The sequence below is a fragment of the Excalfactoria chinensis genome, chromosome 12, assembly GCF_039878825.1.
Source record: "Excalfactoria chinensis isolate bCotChi1 chromosome 12, bCotChi1.hap2, whole genome shotgun sequence".
Taxonomy (NCBI): domain Eukaryota; kingdom Metazoa; phylum Chordata; class Aves; order Galliformes; family Phasianidae; genus Excalfactoria; species Excalfactoria chinensis.
The window spans coordinates 12,190,300-12,215,568 of NC_092836.1; the positions used below are offsets into that span (position 1 = coordinate 12,190,300).

Genomic DNA, 25,269 nt, shown 5'->3' on the forward strand with positions numbered 1-25,269 from the left:
GAACCTTTGAGTGATTGAGCTCATCATTCTTAAATTACAAGCGTTAAGCAATACACTTACTTGTAAAAATATTTATTGACACTGAGACCGCGAAACAGAAAACTGGGTCAGTAGATGTAGGTCTACAAAGGACTTTGGGTCAAATTCCTTAGCTGTTCCACGGGAAAGTGTCTGGGGTTATAACAAAAATATTTGGGATCCAATGTAGTCTGCAGCCTTAGATGCATTTTGTAGATTGTTAATGACAGTGGGTAAATGGTATAACAAAGAACTTTCCCATGAGAATCAAACAGTTCTTCTGGTCTATTTCTTTAAGTTTTGCCATTGCTTGTGGAGAAAAATAATGGGTGCCTTGAGATCAGTGAGATCAATTCATAACTTAAAGGGTTTTTTTTTTTTGTTTTTTTTTTTTTTTTTGTTCCACTGTGGAACACAAAATGTTTTTCTATGAAAAAGATCTTAGCGCATTATTTCTGAAATACTATAATTTTCACTCAACGCAGTTTCCAACTCACTGCTATCCAAGCATTGCAGAATTGTGTTATTTTTGAAAGCTATTTCCTTTGACCTGAAGTTACCTAAGAAGACAGACTGAAATCTACATTCCTTTGAGAAAACCTGGTCCTGTCAGATTAATCTTCTTTTGATAGAAACATGCCTGTTTGCAATGTTTAAACACAAGAGATATCATAATTGTTACACAGCTTTTCATGTAGCTTCTCAATATTCTGCTAAATGAGCAAAAAACTGCTTGAACTCTACAGAGCTGGCATCAAGCACCCAAAGCAGTACAATGTGCATTGCATTGGATATGTCAAGTGGAAAAGCCATAGCTTGATTTTGTTGTGTTTGTTCTTTTCAGTCAGTGGGACTGAACATTAAATATTTAAAGTGTTAAATCTCAGATTGACTTATGAAGAACTTTTGTGTTTCTGTTCTACAAAGCCATATGAGAACAATTATTCACACTAAATTTTAATGATTTCCAAATAATTAAAAGCTGGTCAACAGCAAATTAAAAGTGAATATCAGCGCTTGAATGACATCTCCAGTGCACTTACTCTTATTCTCTATTCTAAAACAGTGAATACATTGAAGAGAAAATTTAGCAGCCAAACCAGAAGCATACCTATTGACTTCAAAAAGATGATTTCACATTTCGCTATCTGCACATTGATCTCTTCTAGAAGGGGACAGCTGTAACAATTTCTATTTGACTTATGAATTATTGACATTTATATCGTTAGACAAATTATTGCTGTAAATGTTAATCTCCAATGGGATTACGACCTCTCAGCAAAAAAGGAAATCTAATTAAAAGAGACTTATTGAAGTACAGAAATTTGCATAAATAATATTATTGTTCAATAACTAAAAAATCGTCCAATTAGAATGCAGCATAACTACAGTACAAATATCATTGTGCAAAGGCATGAAATACAGAAGAGACATTTTCTGTGTGAAGGAAGAAAGTCATCCTCTTCTTTTAACCCTATGACGGGCAAACTTACTTTAGCACCAGCAGAACTGACATGGTTACAGCATTGACATGAGAGATGTATTACTACTAACTCAGCTTTCTAGCACTGAAAGTTTGAAGGATAGGTTTAATCTCCCACTCTTTCAGCCTAACAGTTGTAAGAAGGAAACATTTGGTATGCAAGTAAAACAACCAGATCTCACCACAGAACAAGGGAACTATAACCTACCCAGCAGAGCTCCATTCATCTGTATAAGCGCTAACAGTTCTAACTTCTGTGTATCCAAATCCTTGCAAAATTTGCTCTTATAATGCTGCCTATTCCCAGGAGAAGACTTCAATATTCTTTTAAATTAGAAAAAATTTCTACTGGTTTTACATTTAAAAAAATAAAAATAATAGGCACTGCATTCATTTAAGAGTTTTGAACTTCTAAAGGACCCCTGGAAAAAGACACAGCAGTTGTTATCTAAGATAAAACATACAGACTTGTACGTTCTTCAACAGAACCTTGAATAATTCAGTTTTACTGCTTTGCCACAAAGTTGTATAAAAAAAAATCAAAAGGGCTTACTTGAAACAGTCATCGCAAGCAATATTCCCCGTGGTCTCCTTTATAGTGCGTTCGGAAACAAAAGCTGGATATTCAGTATCACAGGGCTCTAGGGTTTGTTTCAACCTCTGCGCTATAGGCACAGCAAAAACATATCTTGATGTTAACATGGGAAGAACAGCACACAGAATTCTGAACAAGATGAGAAGCTGTATTACAGAACACAGAGAATGGAAATGTTACTCAGCTTCTGCCACCCTGTGAGATTTTCTAGGCAGTGCATAACACTATTTTTTCAATTAAAGGAGAAAATAAAAAATCTATCCATGGAATGTAATTTTCTAACATATAACCATTAAAGTAGTTATTCATGGTTTAGCCTTTGCCAAACTTGTTTAAGGACAATTTCTTATTCTTTCTCAGTGGAATCGGGATGGACTTGCTGTTGTTTTTATCTCAGTGATGTTGTGCATCTGTGCATCACTCACTCATTAAGTATGGGTGCTTCCATGTATTTGACAACTAAGTTTTGATAGATTTTACTGAAGTCAATTTTTTTTTTTTTTTTTTTTTTTTTTTTTTTTTAGTTAAGACTTGGGGATGTCTAGAGAGTTTCAGCAGTTAAAATAACGCTGTGGGTAAGGGACAGAAGCATCCCCTTGCCTAGAACTAATGCCTGTAATCTGCTTCCCAAAATTGCAATCATAAAAACACTATAACAATTTTCATTAGCACAAAGGTGAAGAAAGAGACATTATTTGTGCCTTAAAGGTGGGGAAATAAAGGCAAAGAAAAAATAAATTTGTTCAAAGTCAAATGACAGGACAGCAGCAGGGTGAGGAAAATGTTGTTTCTGATGCTTCCATAATGGACATAATCAATTTAACAATTTAGAATGCTCTTAAAATTTATCTGAATAGCTCTACTGCACCTTCTATCTTTCTCTTCTTTTCTCCTTACCTGTTGCTAAGAATGACTGAAATTTAACTCACCTGTAATTTTCTGTTTGCCCTCACTTGAATCAGTACAAGGGTCTTGTAATGGAGGCTGTCAAAGACAGCCCTCTTAAGAGTCCAGAAGATGGTGGGATTGCCCAAAGTTTAGGACATTTTCTTCTCTCATATTTACAAGTATAATCAATATTACAAGACCAAGTGCAATAGTATTCTTTCTACCGTGGCTTCATAAATCGAAAGGTACATGGGGAACATCTAGGATTTTATCATGTAATACCCTATTACTGTCACAATCATTACAGGAAGCAATTTCCCCATTAAAAGACTTCAAATTTTGCTGAGCTTTATTAAACACCATTAAGTAACAATAACTGAATCTCTGAGTTCATTGATTTCATTTTCACTATTTGAAGTCATGCTCAATATAGCATCTACAGATGAACATACCTAAGTACATGGTCTTCTTGCCTGCTAAATTTTGTAAAATCTCCCTTGCTTTTGCTTTGATAATTCTTGTTGATTTCCAAACTATCATTTACTGCCTAACCACATCTGAACTGGCCAAGCAGTGCCATAAAACCATGATATTCCAGTGAGTGTGATGAGAGCGTATTTTGGATACCCTTACTCATCAAAGAAATGGAGCAATGGAATAGTGTAGCAAAAACTTCACTTTCAACTAAAACAGGAATGAAAATCCTTCAATCACTCTGCTGATTTAAAGTGACATAAACTGATGTTGTCAGGAAATGAAGGGTTACTACTTATTAATTGCTGCCTTTTGTAGTTAGCACGTGTAAAAATCGAAACAGACATTTATTTTAAAGAGATGAGGAGGGATGCTGCCCTTACAGGATATAAATACAATTCAAGTGTCATTGGATACATCAAAATTAGATATATTAAGGCATATTTGTACTGTACACTTGAAAAAAACACACCAAAAAAAAGTAACTTTTCTGTATTCAGGATGCTTTGTGCTGTTGTACAAACAGTAAGTGTGATGGCTGGCATATCCACCCTTCCTTTTCAAATGTAGGAACAGATTTGCCTTTCCTTTGGCTGGCACAGCAGACCCTGCTGTCCTACACAGCCATCCATGTAAGAGATATTTTCATCGTGATTAGGGGCATCACTGGAAAGTGAGTTGTGGTTTTAAGACAACCATGTCTGTGGTTTTCAGACAACTGTTGATAATGAAACAGCCAGTTCTCATGGAGATCTACTTCTATACATGGATCCAGTTTACACCAGGCTTATCGTTCACACAACAGAAAAATAGGCTGCAGTGTTGCAATAAAATGTACAGTTTCTATCAGTGGGAAATGCTGCACTAAGCTGATACACATAAGTCTCAAACCTTCATCTCCAGCAGACACCCATCTCAGCCTTCTTTTCCCTTTGCTCAGCTCATACATCAAGCAGAAGCTGAAAAGTGCTTTGCCATTTACTGCTATACTGTCCAGTTAATTACTAGTAGAGGACACTGGGATACTCCAGGCTATCAGGGCGTTCAATTTCCCCAATGCTCTACTTTCAGCAAGGATCTTATTTTGGTATAAAGACAACCTAGTACCAATGCAAACAGGAATTAAAATAGAAAGCAGCTTGTTTAGTCCCTGCCTTGCTGAGGAGTATAGAAAACTGCAAAGCTGAGTCTGAAAAAATGACTTTAAATCACTGTACCAGTAAATGCTGTGCTGCACAACTGGCCTCTGAAATAGCCCATTGACTAGCACTGATGCAAATTAGCTATTTACTTCTGAGTAACACTTCTAAAATGTCATTTAAAAATCTGTGAAAATATGAGACAACTGAAATTCAAAACTTAAGAGTTCTTAGGGATTCTCAAAATTTCACTGTTATTTCAGAAGAATTATTAATAATAAAATAAAACAATATATATATTTAGCTTTTATTGCTTAAAAGTAAAAGCATAAAATTTAGTATCTTAACATTTAAAAATTATTTCCATACAAAATTATATTGAGATTATAATTTTCCTTTGGAAATAAGTTGAAATGGCATTTTGAAGCACAAGCATCCCATACATATTATAGCAGCTCCAGAAGAGACATAGTAGCAAGGAGAAAAAAGGCAGTCTAACTCTTCGTCTTAGAATGAAGAGAAATATCTTAGAGGAAAAATAAAATCTACTATTTCGTTGTCTACTATTTTAACTTTTCCATTATAGCAGAGCGCTGCATTCCTAGAGTGTACGAGTACTCTGGTTATTCATAGAAGAACTCAGTTCTCCTTTTTATCTTAGGAAATATTAAAACAGAAGAGGATGCTGAAACGAAAGGCAAACTAATTTATTCAGAAGTCTACTATTTAAACTAATTTCTTAATGTACATTTAAATTTAAAAAGAAAGTAAAACAGAATTTACACTTACCTTTTGCTGTTAGATCAGAGTGCCACCAACTGCATAGATTAAATTCCACGAGGAACCTAAATAAATTAGATTTTTCAAATTATCCCGCAGAATGTTTTCAGTACATTACATTGACTGCAGTTCGATATCATTAATCCCGCTTTAAAGAGAAGCTAATGCAGAACTGAAATTCATGTGGCTAACGTAAGTCTGGGGTTATCAACTTCTGCTTCTGTTGTATCTTACCACCAGGAATTTATTCCAGAATAAACCCAATCAATAAATCATACATTTCCCTACTGCTGAACTATGTATTTATTCTTATCTGGTGTCCATAAAAACTCTCAGTGCATGACAGCACACAGTATTTTTATTGGTGAACATTACTGAAAGCTCCTCTTCATCATGTAATGCATTTCGACTCTCTAGTAAAATGCCATGAGATAGATAACTACCCTCACTACCACAAGGAAAAGAAATAGAATAATTCCCCCAATTACTTCACAGTTTAAAATAATAAAAACTATTTTATTTCTAGAGATTAACCGGTGTCTAATCAGCTCTAAATAGATGCTTAGTGAATGCATTTTCCCCACTAAAATATACTTCAATTTGCTCTGAAGAATGGTCTGAAACACATCCATCTATCACTTAGTTTAAGTGTGGAATGTAAAATCAATATCCAGTTTATCACAGGAACGTGAAAGTCCAATGTTTCTAACCACAGAAAGTCCCTTAATTTTTTTGAAGCTATTATGGTTTGCATCAACAAATATTTTAACACAATTTATTTTCTTGATCTTTACTTTGAGTACTGCTATTAAGATCAATCTCTGCCCTCTGGCAATAGCCACCCAGTTGATTTTCCTTACCTCTTATCCCAAATTCTCTGGGAAGTTCACATAATTTGCAATTAAAACAAACTGACTACAAGAAAAAAGATTAATTCTATTTCAAGGGAGATAAAAATAGTTCGACCTGCAAGCCTGATCTCTGACAAACACAGTAAAACAAATTTAATACATTTATAGGCTTCCTCTTCGTACAGTTTTTCTCATGAATTCACTGACAAACTTTCTTAAGGGCAATGCTCATTTTAAACTAATTTCAATTGTTAGAAGAATTAGACAAGGTGGAAACTGAATATAATCTACAGAGGATGCCTTATCAGGCATATGCTGCAAAGGGTCCATCTTACAAAAATATAGATGACAAACTCCACAATGAATCACTCTAAAAGCTTGCTGTACTTACAACAGCTTGCCCAAGCAGCATTACAGCCAGACACTTAAACTCAACATTCACTGTTCAATTTAACCGCAATAATAAATTTGGTTTGTATATTGCAATATGCTAGAATTACTAACAATGACATACAGATAGAAGTGAAGACCATGAATAATGTAATAGAAAAGTACAACTGTGCCTTCATATAGCAGGGATTTTTTCAGACTTAATTTAACGATGCTAAATTGGACTGAAAAAAAAAAAAAAAAAAAAAAGGAAAACTATTACCAAATTTAAAATAATAAAATAAAAATAATACAGTATACATAAATGACAAAAGCTACAAATGTTCATTGAGAATTCAAAACTACAAATACTCATTAATTTGTATAAATATCCATTAAACTCTTGAAAAAATTACTTACAAGACAAGCTCTGTCATAATCCATTTTACTGCAGCAAAGAAGGCATTATAAGGCTGGAGAGAAGCAACTCATTTTAAAAAAGGGCAAAACATGCAGCATTTATATCTTAACTGAATTCATCGTGTAAAGACAATGTTATGGATATTAAAATGCATGGGTAGCATGAGAAAAAGAACAATAACTTTGTTATGAAAGAAAATAAACCATTCTGCCGAATAGTAAAATATACAGTAATGTAATTTTCTTTTAATGTGGTTGGTTGGACACACATTATCAGCTGGAAAAGGAAAGTTTTGCAAAATATTCTTAAATATTTAACCTCTAGGGGTTCCTATTTCCCAGGCTATTGCTGGAGGAACGGCTCTGTTAGAAGACATGGGCTTTTCTTAGGCTGCAACTGACAGACTTGCCTCTCTATAATGTAAATCTCTATTCATTATCTCACTCTAATGAGACTAGGAAATGCTTGTGTCATTTGAAATTGCCTATCTGTGTGATAGTGAAGGCTCGGTTTTAAGCACTGGATGTAATTCTAAGATCCTTCCCCATTTCTTTCATTTTGCTGGATTATAGCGATCACAACAAAGTAAATATTTTTAAAACACTGCATTTACAGTATTATGAATAATACAGATAAATAATTTTTTGTTTGTTTGTTTTCTAAAAAAGAATATCCATAAGATTATTGATCTATGAAAGCATATCATTCACTGGCATGAAATTCTGAAATAATAAGCTAGCAGAATGCAACAAATTATATAATGGAAAATAACATGTACTTATTGTTTGTAACTAATACATGTAAAGTATAATATGTATTGTAAAAATGTAATTTTTAATATGAGAGCTGAAAAAAAATGAAATAACTCTTTAAATTAAAAACATCTGGAAAAAAAATCAAAATTATTACTACAGAATCAAAAATGTGTCGGAATTTTAGCAGAAAAGACTTCATTACATAGCTAGAAATGTGTTCTCGTGATACAAAATTTTATTAAGACATCCAAGTTGGAAGGTTGTTGCTAAAAGTTTTAATATATCTTAAAATTTTTGTGCAAATGTGAATCACATTGTCCTGCACTATTTCACCAACGGTGTAAGTCTCATTGCACAGCCCATTACCTCATGTTATACCAATCTTATTTCAGGCTAAAGCATTGGTGAATAAGTCTGGAAAGTGCAGTAATCCCACATTTTCAGGTATTTGAAAAGCATGGGGACATCTAAAACATCCCAAAAATATTAAACCATAAATGCTATATGTTTATAAATATTTGGAAGTTGCCAGAACTTTGATATTTCCTCAACAGTAGGTAGGCTAATTTTTTCTAGCAGGAGCCCTGTTCTTTTAAAAATAGTATCAGATAACTTTTCCAGACTGGTAAAACTGCAGCAGTTTTTTTGCTTCACATTATGCTTTTACGTAATTTTTCATGATAAAACTGCCATTAAAAAAGTTCCTGGTCAATATGCAAGATCTACAGTTTAGCTATTGTGTTGGCAGTTCTAACTGATACACTACTGTAGTAATCAGCAAAATATATAAATGATTATGAAATACCCTTGGAGATATCAATTAGGCATGATCTGGAATGAAAGATGTGTCAGCCTTGCTAGACCCAGCTTTACTCTAGTCAGGCCTTGCAAAGGGACAGGGTTCAGGGTTCAGGGACAGTATCCAGAGCTGACTGCTAGAAAAGGGATTAAATAATCACTGGCATTTTATTTTAAAATATATCTTTTTCAAATACTGTGGTGAAAAAAAAATCCAACAAACAAACCATAGTTAAAATCATTCAGTTGTATACTTCACCAGTGAACCAATTCTTTCATATATGTATATATATATATATATATATATATATAAATCTATAAATAATCTTTAAATTTCACTTCCATCATTGCATGTGTGCATGTGCTTGCACACAGAAAAGGCATGTGTGATTCCAGCCCCCAAAAGAAAGCACACTCTATAGTCAATTTAAAAAAGTCTTGAGAAGGGCTCACATGATGCAATGGACATTCTGATGGAACGTCAGACAGAAATGGAAGGCCAGTGTAAAAATGACTGCATAAGTATTTGAACTTAAAAATGCTTAACACTTCTCTTTGGTTTATAATGAAGCATTTCTTGTATGCACTATGACAAACGCAAGAGTTTTAAGCATTCCAAATTAAAATAATGGGCTTAGAATGGCCATGAGATATTTGCAACAATTTTCTTTGATGAGTGCATGGAAAGGTGCTCATAAAATTCACTGTACTTACGTCCAGTAAGCTATGGGCACTGTCGCTACTCTCTTTGTTTGTTCTACACATGGCCTGGTAGTCATAAAGTGTAATTCTACAGAGAAGAACAGAAAACTGCTTGACTAAAAGGAGAAAACACAGTGGAATAAACATGGTGATATGAAACAGTCTGCCCACAAAGTAGACAGGAAAAAAAGAAAAGGAAGGGCAGCAGAGAAAGGACAGAAAGGGATTTTTAAAATACATGTTGCACAAAGGAGAATAAAGGTGAGAAACTATATGAAAACTTTTAAGGATTTTACCAGACTGCAGAACAAAGCAAAAGCATAACTAGGAGAAAAAAAAGGGAAGATACACATACAGTATAACACACAATGAGAGGAAGAGGAGAATACACATTCAACATGATGCATAAACAATTGGTTCTGGACTGAGATCAAGCACATTTAGCCCCAGAAAGTGAAATAATCTATGCATCTGAGGGGCTTCTCACAACAGAACACTCAATCTCCAGAAAAGGCAAAATGTCATTTCTGCAGCTTTAACATGTCAAACATAATGAATTTGAAATAACACAGTGTTGCTTCCAAAGAGAGAAGTGAAATTTCAGTGTATTCATGGGACAGACGATTAAGGAAGGTTGGACTTCCTTTTGCATCTTCTCATGAGGGCAAGTATTTCATGTCAGGTACCTGTTACAATCAACATATGCTACAAGCCTCCTCAGATGCATAGTAAATGGCAGTTTCTTTCTGTTTGTGATTTTACTCGTTGACACACTTTAGAGATCTAAATGTAAAATCCAGAACTCAGTATATGGAGTTGTGATTATTTCTCTAAATCTGTCCATCCATAGAACAATTAACAGATTACATCCAATCATAAAAAGAAGTTAACATCGGTAGCAGATGTAAAGAATCCATAGCTGATAAGTTGCAATGAATGTAGATACATGAATGTTAGCAGCTTAATTGAATATATCCGTTTGACTTCTGCATCATCAGAGGGACAAAGAGAATACAATTGGACATATATGTCTTAAAGATGTATGAGATGGGACTTCAACATTTTGCAGTGTGTGCCTTGCTTTTAAGTGAAGTGGAAAGGAGTGCACACAAGTTCAGCTACGGAAGGGATGTCCCAGAAGCTGCCAAAACCAGGTCATGAAATGCATTCAGTATCACCATAAGGCATTCTGCACTGCATGCCATGAAATGTAGCAACCTTTACCAACAAAACATTTTAAACTATTATGGTAGAAACTGTATACAATTTTTTCTGTTCTAATTTCATGACAGCAACCATCACTGAAATCTTCTTTATTATTCACTATATTTTCTTTTTGGCTTACAGGCAAAATATCTAAATATATTGGATCTTGCAGCTTCAGCTAAACATTTAGTACTTGGTCATAGAGCTTACATCATTCATTTCATCTTATTTTCAAAATAGAAATGGCTAGGAAGCCATTGTTTTGTGGACTGGCAGAGAGAGGCACATGGTAAACAAACGCATAACTAGAGACCTAAACATGGGTGTAAGTTGAACACTGACCATCTTTGGCAGAATCACGCCCACAGCCAGATCCGCGCACACAGATCTGCCAAGACAAACAGAGCAGTACATGGTGTAAGCTGTGCTGCCTGTATGGCATGCAGTAATACACCACTTTCCCTGGCATTCTTTTCCTTTATTTTTTTTTTTCCCCTTTAGCCATGGTCAGAATAAAACCCCCATAAAACAGTCTCTACAGCTTGCCTTTCCAGTCCTGATTGACTTGACTATTTTATTCCTCTATTGTTAAGAACTCTGCTGCAGATGCCCACATGGAGCCACTAGTGATGATGGCAAGAGATACAATAACAATAACACCTCTCTTAAAAGGAAACAAATACTAAAGTTTTGAGCAATGGAGAAGAGTTGTAAGAAAAATCTCAACATCAGCATGGAACACTTCAAAGTTGTTGTCTGGAAATGCTACAATATCATCTATGGATGATAAAACAAGCTTAGTTGAAGTCAGTGCATTTGAAAGTGTTTCCACTGTGAAGATTGTGGCTGAGGAAAAAGTTTGCAAATAAATAAATAAATAAATTTTAAAAAAAAGCCTGGAAGGGTTGGAAAGAGTTCTAGTTTTTAGAACTTTAGGCTACTCCCTTGCTTAAAGGGAATGTCTGTGACTTTCATAGTGGGCAGGTTCAACACCTATCTGAAAGTTTCTAAAGACTACTCAAGCTACTGCTGTAATACATGATGTACAAAATATACCTGCCAAAACATTATTGCCAAACGATCTTACAAAGACCTGATTCTTCCGTGCTAAAAACAAAAAGGAATTTTGCACTACACTTGAAAGATCTGTGGACGAAGCCCATAGCCATGTTGAAATCTGAACACTGCAACATATTGAATCAATTCTAGACTCTCTGTCTCTATGAATGGTATTGAAGCTCAGTATAAACGAGTTCCAAGGCATTAACAAATTCAAATACAGCTTTGCTTTGTTTTGTTTTTATACTTGTAAATGTAATAGTAAGAGCCTTGCAGCCTTATTCCTTGCAAAGACTACTACAGTAATGGTAGTCAAAACAGTACTCTAAAGCACTGTAGTGCTTCTTTGTTCAGGTGTCGTTTCTCGAGTGCTATTTTATTGCTAATGTCTTTGAGATTTTACCAAATAATCTTTCCCTCATTCAGACAGACTTAACTCACTGCTGCAAAAAGGAAGGCTTCCAGATTACCCTTTTTGAAGTGATTGCGTTACAGTTTTAAATAACTGTTTGCAGCTACCCGTATCCTTTTCAACCGACTATACTTAGCGAACATAATTGCCTGCTTCCCACAATCTAATTTTAAACCCATCTAGATGCCCAATTCCATTCTGTGTATTACAGCACTCCACGGGAGAGCTTTGCTAAAGACAACATGCTGGGGCTTTCTACAATCCCCACCCTGCTAACTGCCCCCATTCCCACACCTCATCACAGGAGTCTGTGCAGGAATTGGTTTCAACATCAGACATAGGAGAAACCCAAGCTGTGTGTAATTGTCTGGAGCTAGTGGAAGATAACTTTCTGAAAATTAAATGAGGTGTGCAACTTCAGGAGAGAAATAGATTTCAGCAAAGAACTTTTCAATGTTAATTTCCAGATACAGTGAATTCAAGCCTTATGTTCTGCAACAAGAACGTGCAAACCTAGTTCAAGAAAATTAAGACCTACCAGCAGAACAGGCTACATCAACAGAAGTATTCTATTGCTTCCAGCTATATTTTCAGCATACCTGTGGATTTTTTAGGTGGCAGTGTGAAATATCATCACTGATAACAGCTGAAGGATTTTCAAGGCATAACATTTCAAATACCTTGTCATCAATTCAAGATAGTTGGAGATTTTTAAACAATGTATAGGAACAATACACTTCTTATAGAATAAACACAAGAAAGGAAGTGCAGAAAACAAGCATAGGAAGCCAATGATAAAGGAAGTCCTAATTTTTTTATGCTGCTTTTTCCCAGTGGTCTATGTGAGACAGTGACTAAAGCTTACTTCTGGTGGCAAGGTGTTCATTAACTCAAAAAGATGTGTAGCCTGCCTCATACTTTTGCAAGGAGAAGGAGGGACACTGCTGAATGCTGTGAAGAATAAACTAATGTCTTAAGTCTAGAGAGGATCCCTGTTGGGAGACAGGAGCACAGCGTTTGAAGATTTGTACTTTTTCTTTTCTGGCTTTCCTTTCATTTACAAATCAACAATACCCAAAAGCAGTCAAACTAATATTTTTCATCACCAAGGAAATGATTAAAAAAAAAAAGAAGCTTAAAAATAAATCAGAGCATCTTGAGAAAATTAGCTTGTCATCACATACCTTTGCTTTTAATTCAGGTATTTCGAGTTGCCAAAGTGCTCCAGAGAATAAAATGTATAAAACCCACAGCTCAGTCTGCAGTTCCAGCTTGCAGAATGACAATTCATTTACACTGCACATGTCTGAGTCTCTTCTTAGGTGGGTGAAAGGATCCCAAAATATTAATACTCTCCATGAAATTAGTAGCAATATTTACAGAGATGGGAATTCAAACAAGACCTAAACTATTTTGAGACATTAATTTTAGATGTCACAAGGACAAGATAGAAGCAGAATACATCCACACAGCAAGAGGAGAGTTTCAGAGCACAAGTACAAGATGTACATCTGGCAAACATGAAAAAAATTAGGTCTAATTCCTTGTCATTGGTGATGACAAGAGGGCAGTGAAGTATGTTATTTTGTACCTACAAGCAGCATGCAGCTAGGAACAAGGTCTGTTTGTAACCCTGCACTAGACTGTTTGCTATATTTTTCTGTTTGACAGCTATTTCATTGATGAAAATGGAAAGTCACTCTTCAGAGTTGGATAATTAAATGTTATTCATCTAGAAGTTGAAGAGTCAGTGTGTATGCTTAAAAAAACGCTCTGTAGTGCAGATGACAGATAATACAGGAGATGATAATAATGTTTGAAATAAATTGCAAAGTTCATTAATTTTTTTTACCAGGACATATAGTGAAATGACACTTCTAAGCTGTAAGAGGGTAGATTTAAATTGCATATAAAGGTGGAATTTTTCATGATGAGTGTGATGAGGCACTGGAAGAGGTCACCCAGGGAAGCTGCTGGTGTCTTATCACTGGAGATGTTCAAAGTTAGGTTGGATGGTCTTTGAACAATCTGACCTAGTGAAAGATGTTTGCACCTATGTCAGAGGGTAGAACTACAAGAGCTTCAAAGATTCCTAACAATCTAAATCATTCTGTGATTCTATGTATTTGCGCCCAAACATGGGGTATATCTTTTGCTTACTTTTATAATAAAAATCACTACTAAAGATAGAATCTTTATAATTGACTTTTATCCAATAACAGATTCAGTAAACCCATCTGGAATTGTTCTTTACCTTACTACTGATATTCTCCAAAGTATAGATCTACATTCAGAAACTTCTCCAAATGAACACAAAGTGAACCTCATTATATTCTTAAAAGATAAATCAATGACTGTAGGAATACAAAGGAAAATAAGTACAATTTCTAAATATAGTGGTGGTGTATTCACAACATTTCAAGAATATTTAATTGAATCAAAAGGTTAAAAAAGACAAAGTGGTCTAAACTAAACAGTAGAATATTCCTCATTTCGAGGCTGCACTGCCTCAGTGGGAATTAGCAACTTGATCAAACAGTTACTGTTTTCATACTTTGGCTTTAGGATTATTTTGCTCCCTTTGAGTGGCTTAGCAAAGAGTTTCCATTTTTTTGTATAATCTTATAACCCAGAGGCAAAACACTTGTTAGGTTTGGAGTATAAAGTGAGTCAAGTCGGGGAGATGAAAGTCGGTCCCTATGTGAGTGCATTTAGAGAACACAGGTGAAGGGTTTGAACTACACTGTGCCATAAGGGCATAAACAGTACGCATTATTCGCTAGGAAACATGTGAGTAAAGATAAAGGAACAGAGGATGAAAAAGGAAGAAACCAAGGAAACGCTCAAAGCAACAAAAGCTTACTAGAGTAAGCCCTAGCATCTGGAAAAGCTGGAAATCAGGGATGCACCATTTCACTTAACTATCATGATAACACCATGAGACACCAAAACAGATTTCTCCTCAGAAACCGAGAGTATGCCTGGTGGAAGCAAAACTATTAAGAGGAAATGATGCTGCTTCCATATTTGTCTTAAAGGATTGCTTATCTTTCCCTGTACTGGAAAGTACCAAGTTGATTTTAAGTCAAGAGATTCAAATTTCTATAATAGATTTATTAAACTCATTTATTTGGGGATCTCATTACTTTGATGGCTCTTGATTTTCCCAATGTTATTATTTTTCTTTGTATTTTCATGCTTTAAGTCATCATTTCTTGGCCCCCACTATTCTTACATAAGCAGAGTACTGAGGAATCTATAAAGAAACATATTTTTTTTCTGTTATGTGAAGCAGATACTTTTCCATAAGCATATCTTCATTTATTTAATAATGAATTTAAATTATGTTTTAACTATTTAATTGTATGCAATATTCAGGGTATAAGGTAAACATTGTTTTGCTAAAAGAAATCACAGAACATCACGTTGCTGTGGAGACACTGATACCATTTTTTCCTCTAAATATAAAATCCATAAACTAAGAAAATATACACGTATATATACATAAATAGAAATCAAAAGAAGTACTGAGTTTAAAAGAAATTATGGAGGGAAGGAGGTATTTAAGTTCACTTTAAAAAATAAACAGTTAACACAAAAATTGAATTTCATCCTGCTGCAGGTTGAAAAGAAATATACTCAGGAGCTAACAACCCCCTTTTGTTTAACACCTCCAGCTCAATCCTGAAAAGAACTTCTCTATCCCTCTGAATAAGAGGTAGTTGAGTGAATTCACAAAGGTTTATTTCATTCCTTTTGTGGCCAGACAGCCTGCAAGCCGGTATGAAGCAGGCCCTGGTGAACAGGTATCTGCACTCCTACTCAGGTTCTTGGTAGCAAAGGAAGAGAGGACTCCCATCACCACAGTCATGGGGCATGTCAGGAATTTCTTCTGCAGATAAGATCAGGCACTGTGGAACCCTCTACCTCTAAAACAAATGAGAAACTAGCAAGACCAGACTTGAGAGGGAAATGTTAGGTTTCTTTCAACTGTTGGTTGGTAGATTTCATACTAGAAATAAGTTGCAAGAAAGGATGTGCTCTGGAATTAATGGCTAAGACCAGAGCTTGATCTCTCATTTTGCCTTCATGCTACGAGCAGCAGTAATGAATGTAATGCAGTGTATATCTTGAGCCCTCAAGATAATATATTTTGCTACTGCACCATTCTATTATTTTTCTCTTCTCTTATTCCATAAGATAATAAATATTGGAAAAACAACCTTAAAAATACAGTACATGTGCTTGAATTGCTCATTAGAGGCAGCAAAGTTTTTTTTATTCAAATTGCTGGAATAATTTATTTTAAAGGTCTCATCCAGCACGGTTCGAAGACAGTTTTGTTTTCTGTTGCTGCACTGAGCTGTCTGCTGTACAGCAGGAAAAGCAGGTGGCTCATTTAGTGCAATTACACTACTTTGATTCTCTCCCATTTTTAACTGATTGGCAATGACCAGTTTATTGTGCTTAAATAATTGGCTCATTGTGTTTACATTCCCTTAGCTTGCAGCTCTGTTTCATGGAGCTAGTGGCTTCATTATCTGTAACTCCCTCACAACTCCAGACCAGAAATATACTGAGCCAATGATCCATGTCAAATTGGTGCCCATCGCACTTTTAGGTGGAATACTCAAGCCGTGCAGCCTTTGTTTTCTCAACTGAGGTGCTCACCGCCTTAGTAGATATAGTTCAGTAGATACACTGTTTGAAAACCTTTCTAGGTAGGACAGAACAAAATGGGACAAATTAAAGCTTTATCCTTTGATTTTAGCAGCACTTTTTTGTTTGTCTTCAGCTCTTGTATAAACAGATCTTTCCATTGTAGAGCTCATTCTATAAATAGGTATTACTTCACTTCCTTTTATAGCACATGTTAAGAATGTAGTGCTGAACACATAAAGGTTGCCACCCTCAAAGAATGAGTATGTGGGATGATTCAGTGTGCACTGGATCTTTCTATTTCAGGTCAGTCATTTACTGTGAGTGGCATTCAGCTGTAATGCTCAGAATAAAAGCTTTCTGCCTATAATACACATGGAAAGCTTTCTGCCTTTAAGAGAGCCACTATACCCAGGAAACACACAAACCATCTGCTTTAAAAGCCTCTGTGTACACCCTGCATGCAGTAACTAAATTCAGTGGTTGATGACAACAGCAATGTCTTTTTTTTTTTTTTTTTTTTTTTTTTTTTTTTTTTTTTTTTTTTTTTTTAATGCTAGAAATGCACAGGAAGATAAAAGTGAAAAGTGCTATGCATATGAACTGCACTTCTCTCGTGCTTGCATGAGTTGGAAGGGAGGGGACAAAGGCAGAAGAATGTGTGAAAGCCATGAAGACTTCAGTGCTGAGTTACAGGGAAAAGTTTTCTTACTTTTCCAGGATGCTTAATTTATTCCAAAGGACAGCACATCAAATCACCATTAGTTATACTGTCATGATGATAGTAAGATTAAGTCAATAGTCACAGAAATGTTCAAAGATCAGTTAACATGTGAGGTGAAAAAATTACTAGCAGAAAACAGTAGGACATTGTTTACTATGTAATTTGAGCAATCTCCAACTTTTTACAGGTCAACATGTTTAGTGCTTCATCAGTGATTTGCTCTAGAGACATTTAGAACTGTTCAGTAGTAGATACAGACTAATCTCATTTTCACTTGAGCACAGTGGGAACAAGAGAGACACGAGGTTTTAGCATCACAGACCAATAAAAAAGTAACTCCCTGTTGACTGTCTCCAAAATGTTTAACAAACTGTATGGTATCAAATTATACCAAGGTAGTATAGAAAAAAAGGCATAATGAGAATCCAGCCAAGACGTCAATTTTGGCCTTCTTTTATATGACTTTTGTTTTGTTTTATTTTGTTGGGTTGTTTGTTTTGTTTTTTAATGTTTTTAAGAGATAAAACACTAACGTAATTCTTACCTCTTAAAGGAGCCCATTGTTAGTAATTTGTTCATCACAGCCCCTTCAATCTCCCCAAAAAAGTTACCAGTCTGCGAGGAAAAAACACAAAAAATTACCAGATGTAGGAAAGTGCAAAACAAAAAATGGATGTAATTGAAACTGGCATATTCTAGGATCTGACAAGAGTTGGTTTGACAGCTACATAGATAGGTTTTCAGGACTATTGCTACACAAAAACTGAAGAGGACTTCATAGTCATGGCAAGTTATACAGACTAAATTATTACCCCTGAGCAGATGTGAGAGCTTATACAATAGACTGAGGGACATTATATAACATCTAATATCAGAAATAAAAGCCATCCCAACCTAAAGCTTGCAAAGGAAACACATTAATCTGATCACAAACCCTTGTGATTAAAATGTTACTCAGAAAGATATAAACACGTTGTGAGAGGATTTCATAAGCGGTCATAAAAAAGCATTGTTTATAATTCCTGCATGACCTGTTTAAAGAGCCAGGACAGTACATTTCATCAGTCCTAGAAATTCTAACTTCATTCAAAGTCATTTTATACTTAAAACCACTCAGCCTGATGAATTACACATTTTGTCCTTGTTCAGTAGATGTGGACTAATAAAAATAAATCTCTTTTGAGAAAGAAAACATTCATGTTACAAATTTGGTATGCAACGTGGAAGTGACTCCATTTTCTGTAGCCATTCATATGGTTCAAAATCTAGTACATACAGCTTTTTTTTTTCTAGGTTGGGAAGACATTTTCTCATCCGAGGACCTCAACTCCCGTAAGGATTGAATATGTTCTCCATCATGTTTAAAGGGAGAAATCCCACAATTTATTGGTGGAAAGGGCACTACACTCTCAAATTGCATGAATTCCATAGGTTTTGTATGAACTAAACCCCAATTCCATTACAAGGAACTTACTTGACCTCAAGTATGCACCTGGGAGTTTGCAGGCAGAGAAGTTACAGTCCAAGCCAAGAAAATGCATTCCTCTACCTAAAAAGCAAGTATTGCCCTTTTTTTTTTTTCTTTTTTTAAACTCAGGGGAAACTTGGAATATTTTCCAAAACATACGGGTGTGCAAAATCTCCTAGAAACAAGAGGAACATTTGTAGTTTATATGACTAAAAATACTAGCTTCAATAGCCCTAGTTGACTGATGAAGAAAGATTATCCTTACTATGGGAGAGGCAGGCAGCTAACGTCAAAAATCCCAAACCATAAATGACTAGTATAACCTTAGATAGCAATAAACATGATTTATTAAGTTATGCTTCAGTCTTATGAAGACATTTCATTGACAGTTCTTTCCACAAAAGTTCCATTTGTAAATGCTAGTTCTCCCCAAAGTAGTAACACCCAGACAATTGTTATTTTTTAATATATTTGGATTTAGTGGTAACTCAGATGAAGAATTATAGTGCCCCAGGACAAGGTTTTAGAGTGGTTCAGGCCACTTCTGGCAAGTCCAAAGAAAAACACCACTGAAATAAGCCCAGAAAGGTGAGTAACTAAATAGGCATCATCCCACTTCCCTATTCCTTCCTTCCCCAACAAAGAAAGAGTGTATACATATTTATATATAAATATGTGTGAGTAAAAACTATATACTGTAATCGTCATACTATTACTGCAGTGTTATGTCAACAAACTGACCGTCTCTGGCTTGCAGCTGTCCTAACTCATGTTGAGTTTAACCGCAGTTAAGCAACTAAATATTTTGAAGGAGCTACCAGTGCTGGATATAGGAGAACAGGAATTAGCACCTTATGCCATGACACGGTAGGAAGGTTTTCTCCCTGTATATGTACATCAGGAGGCAGTGACATAGGAACAAGGTTCAATAAATCCTGCCAGTAGGTTTCTCAAAAAATTTTATCACCTGTTTTCTGACATTCTGTCAGCAATGTATGATTTTCAAATACTTTCCTTCTTGCCCAGAAAACAGATATGCTAGTTTGGCTTTTAGACTCACATATATTTTCAATGCTTTACCAGTAGCAACTTGAAATCTAAGTCATTACACATGTCTAGCCTAATTTTTGTCCAGCACTGTCCGTAATAGGTTCTCCAAGGAAATTTCTAACAGCTAGTATCAAGTGACCTACCAAATGAAAAATGTCTTCCTAATCATATTTATTGCTTGTAGCCAACTACCAGGTAGCAAATGAGCTACAAAAATACCATACAGAATTGTACACACATTCGCACACAGTGGGGAGAATAACCATACAAAAAATTTTCAGTGCAGCAGGATTATTCTACAATGAGAGTTACTCTTAGGCTCAAGTGAGTAAAAGATACATACTTGATAGAGGAAAAAAAAAAAAAAAAAAAAAAAAAAACAACAAAAACACACTGTTTCAAAGATAACATATTTAAATAACATCATACTTTTGGTTCGTATAATTTTATGGGTCCATCTTAGAATTATATTCACAACATGCTTGACATTCCAAAAGGATAAGGCAATGTACGTAATAAAGTAAAACAAAATATTAAATTTCAGTCCATGGTTTTGCATGTAAGACAGCATATTGTGAAGAATGACTACTTCAAAGCACAGCACATTATCTATTGAGCAGTTAATGCTCTAGGTATAGTACAGGAAGGACAACAGTTTCAGAAAAAGTTTGCTTCACTTGTTTACCGCTTGCTAGCACAATTTTCAAAGCGTCAACCAAAATCAAAAAAGGTACAGAGGGACAGTGAGGAAAGGTTATCCAGCTACTTCAGAGCTAAAAAAAAAAAACATCTGTATCTTTTTACTTTCAGAAGTGTTAGATTTAAGGTTGCTGTATTTCATGTTTTTAGTCTAAAAGCAAAATGCTCAGTTTGGCTTCTTTTTCAGCATCCACTAAGAGGTTCATTTTTTTTGTAGCTCTCCTCTCAAGTCACTCTTCTAAGTCACCCAGAGCTCTTTATGATCGCTAAGTTTCTCAGCAACCAATCTCGTCACAACAAATTTAATTCACCTAAGGGCTAAGTAAGAGTATGTGTAATTCCTATTCACAGTACCAACACATAAAAGAAATTCAACTTCAGATAACTCTGACATAATTTCCAGGCAAAGTTAATGAGAATAAGTGGTAGGTTCTTCATAAAGTTCACAGAATTGAACTACTACACATTTTCTTTAGTCATTTGCCAAGAAGCAGAGTGAATCAATGTTTTAAATGGTCTCTATTAATCATGATCCTTGTCCTACGTATTGTTGTGCTTCGTTTCAATCCACCAGTAATTGTGATGTACTCAGAGAGTAAATTCAACAAGCAGATGCATATCATTTCATTATCTGAAGTTTGATTATAAGAGTTCTACATCCCCAGCCTCCTCACTCACTTCTCACTCTTTACTGGTGGCAAAATTCCACAGTGACTCTTTCTTTTGGGGGTAAAAAGGTCTTACAGAAAACTTTTGCAGCAAAAAAAGTCCTCTGAGGGAAGGTTTAGGAGTTTAATAGCAGAACCTACACCAGTGGGAGATAGAAAGTGAGCTTCTGTCAAGTAGAGCTCACATTTTATTGATAGAAGCTTTCAATGTTATGTTACTAGTTATTTAACATTTTAAAATCATGACCTATTTAAGAATAACAATTATATAAATGTGCTACATGAGAGGGCTGAATAAAAATCATTCTTACCTGCCCATAGTCTTCAGACACTAGGATAAATCCATTGTTGTCTATTAGGTAACAGTTGATTGCCTGAAAAAGTAATATCAACACACAGTTCTAACTTTGGTTTTTGGATGCAGTCGGAACTTCATTATTTCGTTTACTTCCAAATGACTTCTAAATGAATAGTTTCCATTTTTTTCTGATGGCTTACCTAACTTCTAAGAGTAGACTCCACTAATGGGATGTTATCTGATTTAGACTTTCAAGCAGATAATTCATGCAAAACAAAAAGGTGTATATAGAAAGAGAGGATAAAAGATAAATTGTAAGCAAATATTAAAAGAACAGGGTCAGTGTTTTTTTGTTTGTTTGTTTGTTTTAATTTATTCTTAAAAGTATTTCCTTGTAACAAAGTTGCAAAGCCACAGAGCTGCTACTCCTGATGGCTTATCCTGTGCTGGGAGAAAAACATCAGCACAATGTCATTACCCTAATGATGTATTAATGAAAACACAGTGTCTGCCTGGAGGACTAACAGGGGACCAGGTAATATTTTTTAATTTGGTCAGTGGGGGAGGGAAGCAGAAACTTCTGCATAAGAGGCCCCACAGGTCTCCTAAAGCTTTTCAAATTGTGTTTTTAATTGGGAACTGGATCCAGAGGTAAGACTGTTAGCTTTTCGTAGGTCAGACTTATAACTTGTATAAAGCAAGATAAACTGAAATCAGTGCTTCCCTCTATACATTCATGCTCTATTTTAACTCAAGTGAATTATTTGCTACAGGCAAAGTTTTAATTATTTTGCTTCAGAGTTTAAGCATAAGGTACAACTCAAACCATCATATAACTCAGTTTCTCCTCATCACTGCCAAAAACCTACCTCAGTGTTAAATTTATAACACATTTCTATCATTGGTCTAAATCAGCTAATGTTTCTATGGCTTCCAATACAGAAATCATCACGGCTTTGCTCTTAATTCAAAACCTTCCCTGCTGTGAAGAGGCTGAACAGAAAGATGATGAAATGTGCCTTCTGCTATACGCTGTGCATGCAGCAAAACTTCTTTTGAAAGGAAAGTGTGGGTGATCCTACAGCAGCATTTGTGCAGTTTGATTTTTCAAGACTACTGGGTGAGTCTGATTCTCACTCTGTCCATGTATTATTTCTGTTCTGTGAAACCTCAGAAGAGGAGGGATTTGCAGAAATGTTGGCCTGTATTTAAGTTTTGGTTGTTTTTAGTTTTTGTTTTTTCCCTTAAAAAAAGAAACTCTAAGCAGGCAAAAGTTTGAAAAGAATGTCATTCCCTAATGCAGATGTAGGATATGTGTTCTAATAGGGAAACCTAAGCTGCAAACCACCCCAGTGGCAGAAAACCTGTCAAAAAGGAAGTTTGAAACAACTAATTTCCAACCTTTGATCTGCCAGAAAACCAAAAATTGGCAAATGTAACGTGAAAAGTTGATGATGCTGGCAAAGATCTGAGTAGAGCTAATGCATTCAGAAGAGGCAGCTACTTAACCTCAGTGGTATATGAAGAGTGGAATTTCAGAAGTAGACTGAAACTCCAGAACACTTCTCTCCCCTAAGTAAACCAGAAACCTCCCACAAACTTTATAGGAGAGGAGCTAAGTCAACAAAGACCTCTTTCAAGGATACATATTTGCAGTTCTCCTGCATGAAATATTAAAAGACAGGGTATTAGAAATAGTATTTCTTCACAGCATAGAAAATAGTGAAGAGTAGTTACACAGGACAAGAGAGAAGAGGGTTCATCATTTCTTAGCTCATGGAAAATATCCAGTTGGAAAACCACTGTTCTGACAAAAGAATGAATAATCATGTATCGAATCTCTACACCATAGTGATGTAATTGGTATTTTTCAAAATTTAAAATTATATTAACAAAGTAGGATTAATATTTCATATGGGCAGTTGGAAGAATTTGCATTTTGCTGTGTGAAGATAATAGGGTTTCTAATTCTATCCATTTCAGAAACAGAAATTTAGGCCAGTCATTCATCTACCCACCAGCAAGATAAATAACTTTTGCTATTCGGTACTGCATTAAAGAATCATTTTCAAATGAAATTTAGCACTGATAAAGCACAGTAGGGTGCATTTACTTGTCCACTATATCAGCAAATCTCAAACAGAAAATGTCAAATTCAAAATTAATGCATAGGATAATAGCATTTGCATAGACTAGAGCTGTATGAAAAAGGTTTAATTCACAATGGCTCACAGGTGTTGGAAGTGAACTATGCACAGGTTTGCCCAAAGGTTCAAGTTCAGTGAACTTGAGATTTCAAGGGAATGTTCCATAGGTAGAGAGTCCCTGAGCTTGTAAAATACAGCAGGCATGAAGTCCAGAATAAACACACCAAGAATGTTGACTGAGGTCTGAGAACACATTTGGAGCACAGTAACTTTGATCAAGTTCAAGTCCTCTATGTATTTGTCACAGCTCCAATGTATAACAGTAATGGAATGTTAAATGGGTTAAGAAACCAAATATGAAAAAGAAAGAAAGCAAAAAACTAAAATAAAATGTGAGGCACTTGGAAAACAAGAAAAAAGAAAAAAGAAAAAAAAAAAAGAGAGAGAGAGAAAAAAAATAGGGCAAATTCAAAGCTGCAAAAGAATAGGAAAAAAATATGTAATTCTGAGGAATTGCAAATCTGCAATGCTACTGTATTTAGAACCAACATTATCACAAGGACTCATCAGCTCATTCTGTGTGAATATTGTGCTTATCTACTTCTATTAATTTCATTTCTTAATGCTTTTAAATGCTTTAACTTGTATAGAAATTGCTCAGCAGAGATTTTCTTACTGTTGAGATAAGGTAGCTTTAAAATATTAAAGAATATGTATAATTTTTGACTGAGTCATTACAAAAATGAAATGAAATAAAATAAAAATCTTGCAACATCTATGTTACCCAGGTTCACACTATTACGGAATTTCTCCCTGTGCTTATGTAGCTCCTGCTGGTGTCAAGTGAAAATAGCTGAATAGCTTTTAAACGGACTGTGCTTACTTTGCATATAAATGCAATACCAAAGGAAGTTCTGCAAGACTACTCAGCAAAGCATATGCCCATATGCCTATTTTTACTAACTAGACAAAGGAATAAAAAGAAAGAAGTGGATTATTTTTAGAATATTGGAATCTTTATGACTGTATACTTGGTTCTTTGCTACGATGTATTAAAAGTACTTCTCCAGGCATGATAATATCCTTAAGTTCTTGTTTTGACAAAGCAGATAAACATGTTGCTGAGAGAATGTTTTACACAAGAAACTATGTACCATTATGTAGTACAAATGGACTAAGGTCTGTTTCATGCCAAAGATGGTGTGATCATCATACTTCTGTGTTTTGGCTAATTGTAAGCTTTTCCAATTATTTCTTGCTATTTCTGTTTTCCAACAGTTACACTTAAAGGTTGTGATATATATATCGTTCTACATTAAAAAAAGATTGTAAAAAATATTACATCAGCAAAAATTACAGAGGCAGACATTTTTTACATATGTTTTGCAATTGTTCTTTAGGATACTGTATAAGAGGAGGATCTCATTCATCTGATTATTTGTCATGGTTCTTTAATTACTAGAATCATCATTTCTCAGCGTAGGGCTTCTGAGTTACACAAATACAACCTGCAGTTTTTATTTCTAGCCATATGAATTAAGGCTTCCTCATGCCTAAATAAATGTATTTTGTTCTAGCACAGTTATCTGGTGATCCTGGTCTCCTC

The 25,269-nt window shown here is 35.1% G+C and overlaps 1 protein-coding gene across 4 annotated transcripts in view; it reads right to left on the minus strand.

Annotated features, from left to right (window-relative positions):
- The window catches only part of CACNA2D3 (calcium voltage-gated channel auxiliary subunit alpha2delta 3), a 346,053-nt gene that overhangs the window by 14,694 nt on the left and 306,090 nt on the right, over positions 1 to 25,269 (minus strand). For all 4 annotated transcript variants that reach the window (XM_072347140.1, XM_072347142.1, XM_072347143.1 and 1 more), the window contains 6 exons: positions 21,530 to 21,592; positions 17,878 to 17,948; positions 9,286 to 9,361; positions 7,018 to 7,070; positions 5,387 to 5,442; positions 2,055 to 2,166 (listed from right to left, as the gene is read on the minus strand). In XM_072347140.1, the coding sequence (XP_072203241.1) occupies positions 2,055 to 2,166; positions 5,387 to 5,442; positions 7,018 to 7,070; positions 9,286 to 9,361; positions 17,878 to 17,948; positions 21,530 to 21,592 (431 nt within the window). The remainder of the gene's footprint in view (positions 1 to 2,054; positions 2,167 to 5,386; positions 5,443 to 7,017; positions 7,071 to 9,285; positions 9,362 to 17,877; positions 17,949 to 21,529; positions 21,593 to 25,269) is intronic.